The 10,976-nt window shown below is 43.6% G+C and overlaps 2 protein-coding genes across 2 annotated transcripts; one reads left to right on the top strand and one right to left on the bottom strand.

Annotated features, from left to right (window-relative positions):
* Positions 1 to 687: 687 nt before the first annotated feature.
* On the top strand, positions 688 to 2,806 carry pop7 (POP7 homolog, ribonuclease P/MRP subunit). Its single transcript, XM_070854801.1, has 2 exons — positions 688 to 797; positions 1,602 to 2,806. Exon 2 carries the CDS (start codon positions 1,654 to 1,656, stop codon positions 2,107 to 2,109), a length of 456 nt encoding a protein of 151 aa, XP_070710902.1. The 5' UTR covers positions 688 to 797; positions 1,602 to 1,653; the 3' UTR covers positions 2,110 to 2,806.
* A 1,450-nt stretch (positions 2,807 to 4,256) lies between these two features.
* Positions 4,257 to 10,695, bottom strand: epoa (erythropoietin a). Its single transcript, XM_070854931.1, has 5 exons — positions 10,617 to 10,695; positions 5,977 to 6,107; positions 5,758 to 5,844; positions 5,400 to 5,564; positions 4,257 to 4,406 (listed from the first exon to the last, which is right to left on the bottom strand). Exons 1-5 carry the CDS (start codon positions 10,693 to 10,695, stop codon positions 4,257 to 4,259), a joined length of 612 nt encoding a protein of 203 aa, XP_070711032.1.
* Between the last annotated feature and the right edge of the window lie 281 nt (positions 10,696 to 10,976).

Here is a 10,976-nt window from a genome sequence, read left to right as displayed (position 1 = left end):
ATGCTTTTCCTACCAACCAGTGGAAATGGCAAACAAAGCATATACGTTTTAATTTTGGAAGCACTACAATTGTTGTGTTACGGGACGTAGTTTTAAGACTTTTATGCGAGTATATCGTTTTTAAACTTCAAATATATAGTCGATTTGTCAAGATAGACCCAGCTTCGAAATGTTTTAAAACATTTTAAATGTTAGTGTGGTTTTTAAAATGGAAACAAGTACGAACTTGGTCTTGAGAAAAGTCTCACCTCAGAAGTTTTATGTAGTTCAAATTTTGATGCAGAGGGAGATCTGCATGTCATTCTCATGTGATGATGAAATGACACAAGTGGCAATAAAAGAAAATCACATGGTTCTTCTCTTGCTGCACTTTACCTTGACAAGTTGTGTGAGGTATCATTACTGATGTTATTATCATTAGTGGGTAGTAGGATAATAGTATTCTCTATCTGTCAGAAAACATAAATCTTTAGATGACGGGGTCTGATAAATGTGAATCTTAAATGATTCAACTGTTTTGGCTGAAAATTCTTCAAGACTTTTGACAAGGGATGTCACAGCAGGGAAGGACAGGCTCCAAATTGCAGAGTACCTTTGCAGCAGTGTGACTGACTACAGATGTGCAGCTCTTCTTAAGCGATCGGCCCAGTCTACTTCCTGGATACTACTTTCGGGGCACACAGAAGACAAACAGCTATTGGCTAACGCGAACGCCTGTTAACGTCACAGAAATGCATGCCCCTGAGGCGTTAGCGATGAGTTAAGACGAATTTGTGTCTAGATATTATCCCCAGGAGGTAAGTGTGCTCATTGTATGGATTAACTACTCGCAGCATTGTGGCTTCACCGTAAATCACACGGTAAACTAGCTTGGGCTCAGCAGCGTGAGCTAGCTAGCTAGCGTGTGGCTACTGCCCGTCACTCTCAGATTCAGTCCCAACGCGCGTTTGTGTTCGATTTAAACGTTGGTTTTAATCTGGACAAACATGTAATCTCTCCTGGGGACATCTGTGAGATCGCCAGCAGACACATGAAGATGCAACCTGCCGCTGGGTGTAAGGCTAAAAACAACGACTTGATGTTTCCAGCCTGCGGAGCGGTGTGTGACCTGATGCCGCTAAGGAGGCTTAGCATTCATGTGTTTATATCTACAGCTCCGTTTTCTTAGCGGCAGAGCTAAAGACATATTTACATTACCTACGTCTTTTCAGCAGGAGGCCAACAGTTTAACATTAGCATGAGTAATGTCCAGGCCATTAACGGTGCTACAGTATAGTGTTATAGTGGTGGTTTAATAATGGCTGAAGTCAGTGTGGTCCATCCTGAGGTGAACAACCACCTGAGTGAGGACTGTGCTTGTGCCTCTGTGTGTGTATATATTTCTAGAGGCTGCTGTCAGTGATCGTTCAGCAGTTTCTCTGGGCTTTGAGAAATCATGATGCTATTTTTATTAATCACTTCTCTTGTGTAGACCAAACAATATACGAGATGTTGAAAATATTTGTTAGTTGCAGCCTTAATAGGATATCTGTATGTTCACTGGAACACATCATGCATCATTACCACATTTCATTAGCATCCTTCCAACTTTATTTTATCAGCTCCCTCAGTTGGCCCCAGCTGCTGCCCGAGCACACGTAGCAGCCGTGAAACATGGCAGAGCCACGCAACCCAGGAATGTCCTCTCTGCCTCAGGCTGCCCCCGTGCACGCTGATCCCACCCCTCCAGCTGTAGAGATGGACCCGGTGGAGTACACCCTCAGGAAGCGACTCCCCCGGAAACTCCCAAAGAGACGTAATGATGTCTACGTCAACATGAAGACTGATTTCCGGGCTCAGCTGGCACGCTGCCAGAAGCTGCTGGAAGGAGGGGGTCACAGGGAGATCTGTGTCCACGGCCTGGGCCTGGCCATCAACAGGGCCATTAACATTGCCCTTCAGCTGCAGGCCAGCAGCCAGGGGGTGCTGCAGCTGGCAGCCAACACCTCCACGGTGGAGCTCGTGGACGACCTGGAGCCTGAAGATCCAGACGAGGCCGGGGAGCCCATGACACGCACACGCAACAACTCTGCCATTCACATTAAGGTTTTCTACCCTGACCCTCAGTGACCTAAGTAGAGGTGTGTCAGGTAGAGCGTCCTTTTCCTGCTTTCCTCCGCTTTCCTGTCCTATTTGTTCCCTCATAAACTTAGTGCACAGGTATAACTTTGTTGTCTGGTGGGACTGTGTGTGGAGACCTGAGATGACAGCAGCACAGGACTGCAGAATGGAGCAGATGACATACAGGTTGTTGACTGTACGTTCATCAGTAAACTGTGTTGGAATACTCTGACTGGGACACCCTAAGCTGACTTGATTATTATGCTGTTTTGCCAGATGTTTCATCAGCTGCCAATTGTTGCAGTCATCCCATTTTGACTTTGCATGCCTTGAAGCAACAGTGGTGTTCACTAGCTTAAACCTCTGTGTAATTTAATGGCTGTACTACATGTTAATGTACAAGTGTCTTTGATTTCATGGCCTAAGAGTAATGCAAGTGTTTACCGCTTTATGTCTGGATGTTTTCAAAGATATAAATAATGAGAAAAACTGAGGAAACCTAAGTTTAAATTCCAAGCATGTGTTATAGTAAATATCCACTAGATGTCAGGAGTGTATTTAAATTTGGTTTCAGATCCGTGAGCTGCTGGCTGTGGTTTTGTTCATGATGAGCATGAAATGTACAGTTTTCAGGAAGATAATGTATTTGATTTCTTGACAAGAAATAATAAAATTTGCTGGGATGGATTCTTTAACCATCCTTTGCATCAAGGGCAGGAACATTTGTTCAGGATATTGCTTAAATGAATGACTCACGTAAAAGTAGTAAGGTCTGTGATAGCAGCTTGCATTCATCGTCTGGACCGTTAACTCCACCGATGTGACCAAGGCAAAGTTAATGAATGACATGGACAGACTTCCCCTTGTTGTGTTTCCATCTATCCTTTCTTTATCCAAGAATAATATTTTGTATTTAAATAGCAAATTATACAGTGATGGGACCAAACAACACCAACATAACAGGAAAGAAAACATGTACAAACATCCTTAAAAATACAGGGAAAAAACAAGCAACACTCAACTGGTGAAATACTGGGCATCCATTTTATAGCAAGTTCCCAGGACTAATTGATTGCCTGCCTGCTGTTTGCTGACGAACAACAGACAGGGAAGACGGTGTAAGCGTCAAGTTCTGCAAAGCTATTTGCAATTACAGCCTCACAGGATGTTAATTGTAAAAGACAAACAGCGTTTTCCCAGGCAGTCTGTCTCAGTGTGGAGACTGGTTGAGTGTTGGTTAGGCAGCAACAAAAACACAGCTAATGACAAAACAGCTTCACAGTTCCCATGTAACCCTCTGCCCTCCTCTGCACTGCCTTCTTGCTCCCTCGTTCACTGTAATTTTTTTTTCAGGCCTTCATCCTGTTATTTCGTAGGGACACGCGATGTGAAACAAACGGCTAGTCAGGTACGTACAATCTGCATGAAAAGGAAGACAGCAGTGGGCCATAGCAGGTGTGTTCAGTGTAACACTAGAGAACATGGCAACTCAAATCTTAAAGAACTTATCCTAAAAAATACAAAGGCTGGAGCTTGAAAGTAGAAAATCTGTATAAATAGTTATATATTAAAATATTCATTGAAAAAACAAATACAAGAGAACAGACAAATGTTTCAGTGAGGCATAGCTGAAAAGCGTTAAAGGCTTGTGGGGTGAGGCCTCATTATTTTTGCCTTTTTGCAGGAGTTTTGGAAATTGATGCTCTGTCGCAACCTCACAGTCCTCCGATTTCCAGGTGCACTCAATATTTTCTGGGTGTTTCATTCCACAATTCACTCTAAAAGGTCAAACTCAGTGGAAACACACACACTACATATAGATTTCAGCTTGCCGTCTTGACTCGCACACACAAAAGTACATCCACACACAAAGTGCAAGAGAGTGCCAGTAGAACAGCTACTGGAGCAGTGCTTCCTGTAGGCCTCCGTTTGGTCAGTGTGTGCTTCCAAGGTGCAATCATCTCCTGTCCATCCAAAGCCTAGCTGGGACTGGCCTTTCCTTTCAGCTTCCTCTTCCCCTTAAGTGAGGATTGCTGCATCTTTCTCTCTTTCCTCACTGCTTCCAGCGGCCATCGTGCAGGTCAGCAGTGTCAAGTCCCTCTTCTTGCCTTCAGAAAACACAAATTAGCTTTGCCTGGAGTAGGGTGATCAGCTGATCAGCTGATGTCTTGACAAGCCTGTGCATCCAAAAGAAGGAGGCGCACTTTGCCACGCAGGAAGTTGACGTGGACCTGAAGCAAGTCTGTTGCCGACGACACCCTCCATGTTCCCTCAAGCCCTGCTGCACTTGCTGGTGGGTTATATTCCTGAAAGACGGGGCAAAGGAACATGTGCTTCCTCATCTTTTGGCAAAATCTCACAACATGCTACAGTGTTTATATTTTCTGCTACTTTCACTGTAGGAGTAAGTAAGCAAAGTCACAGAAATGTGCTGTTGATTGAAAAGCTTCATGGTTCTTTACTTAATGAAGTTAAAACTTCAAGCATCCACACAAACCCACTATAGTGATCGTATCTTGTAAAGTCCTGAAAATACTCTAATGTTGACCATGTCTTGGTGTTGGCAGGAACAACGTACAACCTTTCCAGGCTCAGTAATCTTTTATGTTTCTTTTCATTCAACGCGTGTCTTGAGAAATGTTCTCAGTTTTCCCTTGAGCCTGGACACAGGCTGCTCACTCAAACTCAGTTTGTCTATCCACATGGCTTGGACCTGAATCATTTCGAAGGCTGTGTTGCCACAACTTCAGCAGTCTTAGAATGAGCTTGTACAGCAGCTTCATTGCTTAAGAAAAGGCTTTTGGTTACTCTTCTAGAGAAGGCCCCGTGACATCCCTCAGTTTCTCTATTACCAGAGAAAACACCATTATTTCATTACAAGAAAGTCAGCCTGAACTCAAGTGTAACCCCTATATCATAAACAGAAGACAATGACATGGTGGCTGTAATTATCTGGGTTATTTCCCTATTGGGAAGTTAGACAAGTCTTACTCCAGTGTTCACCTCAAGACTACATAAAATGGTGGCATAATGTGACCTGTTTATATGCATTCCCATGGTAGCTCATCAGACAGAATCCATCAACACATGGCCCCGCGCTGGGTACATAGCAGAGGTAACCGAGTTTAAAGTAACCCTTCAGAGTGAATCACATATCTTTTTGAATGTGCCATCTTATTCATATTGATGCTTTTTCTGCTATACTGTTGTAATTCGGTTCTTTTCGTACTGTAGAGGTGACAAGAGGTTCCCGTAAACACAGCTGCTCACCTGCTGTGTTTGACTTTGGTGTAACTCACCTGGATGTTGAGGCTACGCAGCACGGCGTTGATGCTGAGCAGGTTTCTGATGGAGTTGTCTATGTGGCTGTGCAGTGCTGTGTTGGTGACGGAGGTCCGTAGTAAGCTGAGGGCCTGTTGTAAGAGCCATAAGCCGGACTGCACCTCCTGGGCTTGATCGAGTGCCTTGCCAAAATACATAAAGGTGAACAAAAGAGTGTCATTATGGAAGCAATAAGGATGCAGGTGATTCAAAGAGGTTGCTTGTGGTTGAATGATTATACGGTAAAAGGCAGCAAATTTCTATGAACTTGCGAGACAGTTTTTAGCTAATAAATCTGTTGCCACTCAACTTTCAGTGGTTTCAGTGGTTACTCACATTTTTCTTCTCCCAGACATCAAGTTCAACTGTGGTTTGGGGAACAGTGACAGACTCTGACAGGCCACATCCTTCTCTACATGACTTCTACAAAAACAAGAAATACTGGTTATGTTTATGGGACTTGTATCTCACGGTATGCAAATGTGGGTGATTCCAGGACCACAGCATCTGTGCTGGAAGCTTAGATCTGAGTGCAAGTGTAGATTTCCCTCTCACCATAGCGACCTCTGCGTCTCGTGCCTCCTTAATGAAATGGTTCAGGACCCTCAGGTCACAGATTGGCCTCAGCGTGGACGGTAGGCCTGGCCGGGTCCACTCCAGCACTATCAACAGCAAGGCAAGCAGTCCTGCCATCAGAGATACAGCAGACACACAAATACAGTCACTCACAGGCTGCTGAATGCCCAAACTCAGTGACGATTAAGATGATTTTGTGCTGGAAAGTAGCGAGTGAGCAGCAGTATTGAAACATCATGTGGGACCGCCTTTGAACTGCATGTACTTATAGACTAACGTTTGTCTAAGTTATGACAATAGACTGACACAGTCTGATCTGAGAGAGCAGGACAGTTGGTATGCTTTCTGCACCATGCATCAAGGCACTGGTGTGAAATTTTGTCTTATGTTTTTAACTTTTGTCTCATCTGTCGATAAAAGTTCACTGACACTTAAATGGCCGTCTTGCACTGAACGTTGCGGAGTCACCTCTCCTATGGAAAGTGGCAGTGAAGCTTCCATTTGTGTCACTTGTTCGCATGACTGCATGACGTTAAGCCTCTTCAGGGACTCTCCCTCCTCTGACGTGTTTCACTTCGTGCTATTTCAGAGTGCGGTGTCAACACAGGGGCTGTATTGATAATCACCCGTGGTGGATTTTATTGGGCAGGACTGGTGAGCAGTCATTATGCTAGAGGTTCATGTACTTGGCACAAGGACACAAAGTTGACGGTTCACACAGTAAAGCTAATCGGACATGTGGGGAAAGGTGGAGAAAAAAATGACCAAGAACAGAGGCAAATCAGTCTGAGGAAAGGAGACTTTTGCTCCTTTTCTGGGGGTTAAACCTGTGACAGACGGCAGCCATGATTTAAGGACACAAACATGGTCATGACCAGCTCACCTCCACGGTAACCTCCGAAAGTAACAACACCGTTCTAAAAACACCAAAACTGGATCTCATCAGTTTTACCACAGTTTGAAGAAAAGAGAACAACCATCATTCACTGTCTATGCATTCATTTGCACCGGATAAAATATCATTTGTTATCTTTTTCACATTTGAAATGTATGAAAACCTCAAGACCTTGGAGAACAACTGCATCTTTTGTAATAAATCTACCCTCTACCCGCCACCCTCATCTTGTGACGTCTCTTTCAGCGTTATGCATGTGGGATTACATATAGTGACTCTTCTGTGGTCTGAGACCTTCAGAAGTATAATAATAACATCCTTTTCCATTTTTTAATTCATTGTCTGCAAATACTTTCCCACTGTTGTCCAATGAACTCCTCAGATACAGAGTTTATTTGTGCTCAGGCATACTTGGGTATCTGCAGATTACTGAGATCCCCAACAAACATTTCAGAGGCCTGTGTGAATTAGAAAACAAACCCTTTGACTTGCTAGAGCCTCTGTGCCTTTTTTACTGTTACTGTGGATAAAATAGCTGCTCATGGATCACTCTTTCATAAGCATTAGGGTAGATGTTTAGTGTTGTATCGTGTAAAATCAGCATGATTCAGCATGATATAGCAGTCTCTCATTAATTTTGCTTATTCTTGCATATGACACCCTAGAAACCATGTGACATCCTGGATTCTAAACAGAAACCTGCAGATATGGCAACTCAGAAATGACGATACCCTTGTTTAACGCTTATTTAGCACAGAGCAGTTGAGCCATTTGTGAGCCTTATTTAGAAATGTAGCTATTGTTTCCAAGCTTTTCTCAATGACCATTAAAGAAACCTCCCACCCATGGGGAAGCACAGTGCGCTATGAACTCTAAGGATATACTTGGAAATGAGAGTGGCTCTGCTGTTGTGGGTCATGTGGGCATCCAGTCTCATTCCTCTGTGCCACATGTTGAATGCACTCTTTCAAAGCAGCCTGGATGTGTGACGCAGGAGGAGGATAGAAGGTACAGATGATCTTCCAAGGCAGAAGGGTCAGATACAGGCTAGATTAAGTTCCCAGACAACTATAGCACAAATTGAACTGAACTGCAAAGACGGTTGCACTAATATTGCAGGTTTACTGCTGTACAGCTGAGGGGTAAGAAGAAATAATGTCAAAAAGTATAACACCACTACTTGTAGTGCATTAGCAGCAGTCCTTTAAGAGGTCAATAGTATTATCAGCTTAACCTCCATGCCCCCTTTTCTACAATGCCAATGTCATGGAGGAGACTGTCAATGGCAATGCGAGTCTATAAAACTGCATATCTGACTCATACCACCACCATGTTTCACAGAAACCTTCTGTAAACTCTGTATGTACTAAGTGGTAGTGGTGCACGCTTGGCACACACAGCTACTCGTTGCTCCGTGTGCACTTGTAAGAGTATTGCAGCCTCTTTATTCCCCTGAGCATGCATTTACAATCCACTGAACCCACAGACATGCACAGAAATGGTGTCACCAGGTGTGTAACATTTACTAGCACATATGGACTTGTATTTTTATCCATATGCTCACTGAGGATTATCATTTGGGAGCACAAGATGAAAGCATGGCAGGAACTGAATGCTGAATGGGGCCGATTACAAAGCATTTCACACAGAGAATAAATCCTACTACACCGGGCCTGTTTTCATCCTGCTGGCTGTTAAGTGGCTGCTCCACTTTACTTGGACACAGAAAAATGTACTGAGAGACTAAATTTGTCCAGTGTAAAGTAAATCACAAAGTTTCAATCACTGGTCATATGTTCATTTTCAGGCCTTGTTTAATGCTTCAAATTGATACAATCCATGGAGGACCTTGACCCAAGTATACTTAACATAGACCGATCAACCCAGAGGCCAAATGGTGTCTGCACAGACAAACTCCTGGCCTCCTTTCCATACACTAGTATGGCGACCCTTTCACCTCCGCCACTGCCTACGTGAGAATGTGTCAATCTAAACTGTGTATACACACTCACACACTCTCTCTCTCTCTCTCTACATTCTCACCAGGTGGTGGAATTTGTGGTCCAGGACTGTGGCCAGACTAAAAGTTAACAGCTTTGTCTGCCAACATCAGCTGCCAAAACCACATTGCTACTTTAAATGGGAAGCAGTGGCTCACGAGTGGCAGTGCTTTGGATAATGGCGAGGGTCACTTCAGGTATGTGACAGAGGCTTTGGAAAGGTGGCAGGATGCTCACGTGAGATGATGCCAATTGTTATTTCACTGACCATGTCAAACAGGTGCACAGGGGGAGCTCAGCAATTTAAACAACTAGTTGGCGAGGTGCTAATGGTTAAATGGCAGAGTTTAGATAAGGAGATACTATTAATACATCTAGTACATCTCTGTGATTGCTTTTGAATGCTTTGCAACCTCCTCTGTTTTTTGAGCGGGTCTTCCCCATGACAAAGTGCAGACTTGTAATCTGAAAGCTGGAATCCTTATAGCTGTCAGCCTTCGATAACCTTGTGCTCTTTCCTGCTGACATCAGTATGTGACGACTGTGCCAAAAAGTGCAGATTCAGCTTTTGCATTCAGTACCCTTAACTTTCCAGTCTGCTGTGTCACGCTAGAGAACAATGACTGAAGATGTTGTTTTTCCCAGTGAACGAGACGGGAAACCAATCTGGTCATCAGTGCTCAGCAGAGTAATCTATCTGCAGTGGCTTACAGTAACAGGATATGATACATGGCGAGCGTTAGTGGGAATCAAACCTGCATCTTCAACACACATGGTGCCTTGCTCAAGTCAGTGAAGTTCAGGAGCTGAAAAAAGATTGTCTTTTTGAACATGAATAATGTTTAGTCCCCTGGGTGTTAGGTTTGTTCCATGTCCACCACCTGACCATAATTTGACTTTGTTTAAAAGTAAATGTTTAATAGCTTAAATGATTCATGTCTATAGAGAGGTTATAGTTTTGCAGTATAGCTTAATGTACAGCAGCTGTCTAGGAAGAGACATTACACACTCAATTTCCATGAACTGTGCTGAATAATTACAGAACATGTAGAAATAGATTTTAGAACATGTAGTTAGTTTAGCACAAAACAGGGGAAAACTGTTAAGACAACAGGCAGAAGTATTGAAAGAAACCCAGACCTCCAGAGACACTTTTAGTAACCCCTAAGATTCAGCATTCACTCATACAAACACAAGGTAGCATGTGAATACTGAATAGCTCAAGGTTACATCCATACTATGACCACTCTGAACAAAACTACAAGCGCTCTTACCTCTACCCGTTTTCTGCAACATTCGCAAACAGGTGCCGCATCTTTTAAAACCATTGTGAAATGATTAAATATATGCACAAGTGTCACGGCTCAGGTTAAAGGCACCAGTCAAATCCAGCAAGTCCAACATCCAACCAAGTGCGCCGGTCCCAGAGCTGGTCCGACCGGCATGTAGGTCCTTGTCAGAAAGAGCTGTACTGCTGGCGAGAGCGGTCACCTACCAGACTTTGCATCACTGCCGTGGCTTTGGCAAAACCTTTTATTTACCTCCCCTAAGGATATAGCGATAACGCGACAGTCCGCAAGGACGAGGACGCGCCTTTTTTACGCACCACGGCGAGCGATTAAACATCAACCCATGCATGCAGTCCCCCTATGCGTAAAGCGTGAAAATCGACTAAAGCCAGTGTACAGAGGAAAAAAAATCATGAAGGCATGTCCATAACTCACTGGGAAACTCCATAGCGGTGTCCGCATAGCCCCTCACAGGGTCCTCGCGGTTTGGCCCATAGGTCCGTCTATTGCCCATTAATTGGAAACGAAGCTCTTTTGTGGATCTCCTGCACTTATCCGGTAGGTGTTTCTAAAAACTGATCCTGTTTGATTTTTTTATTGATGACTTTGAAAATAAAGTTGCATTGTTTCTATGATGACAATCTAAACTACCTCCTCCCTTAAGGCAAAAATGTTTTCTTTCATTGTTATCCAAATAATAGGCTATCCCTGTTTAGCAAACATTTGGCCTAAAAAGTAAATAATGTCTCAAAAAGGACTTCCCATCCATTGTTCGGATGATCAGAAACGGTCATT

Source organism: Pempheris klunzingeri, chromosome 23 (genome assembly GCF_042242105.1).
Source record: "Pempheris klunzingeri isolate RE-2024b chromosome 23, fPemKlu1.hap1, whole genome shotgun sequence".
NCBI lineage: Eukaryota > Metazoa > Chordata > Actinopteri > Acropomatiformes > Pempheridae > Pempheris > Pempheris klunzingeri.
The sequence above is the reverse complement of the archived record's forward strand: the minus strand, read 5'-3'. Positions and strand labels throughout refer to the sequence as shown.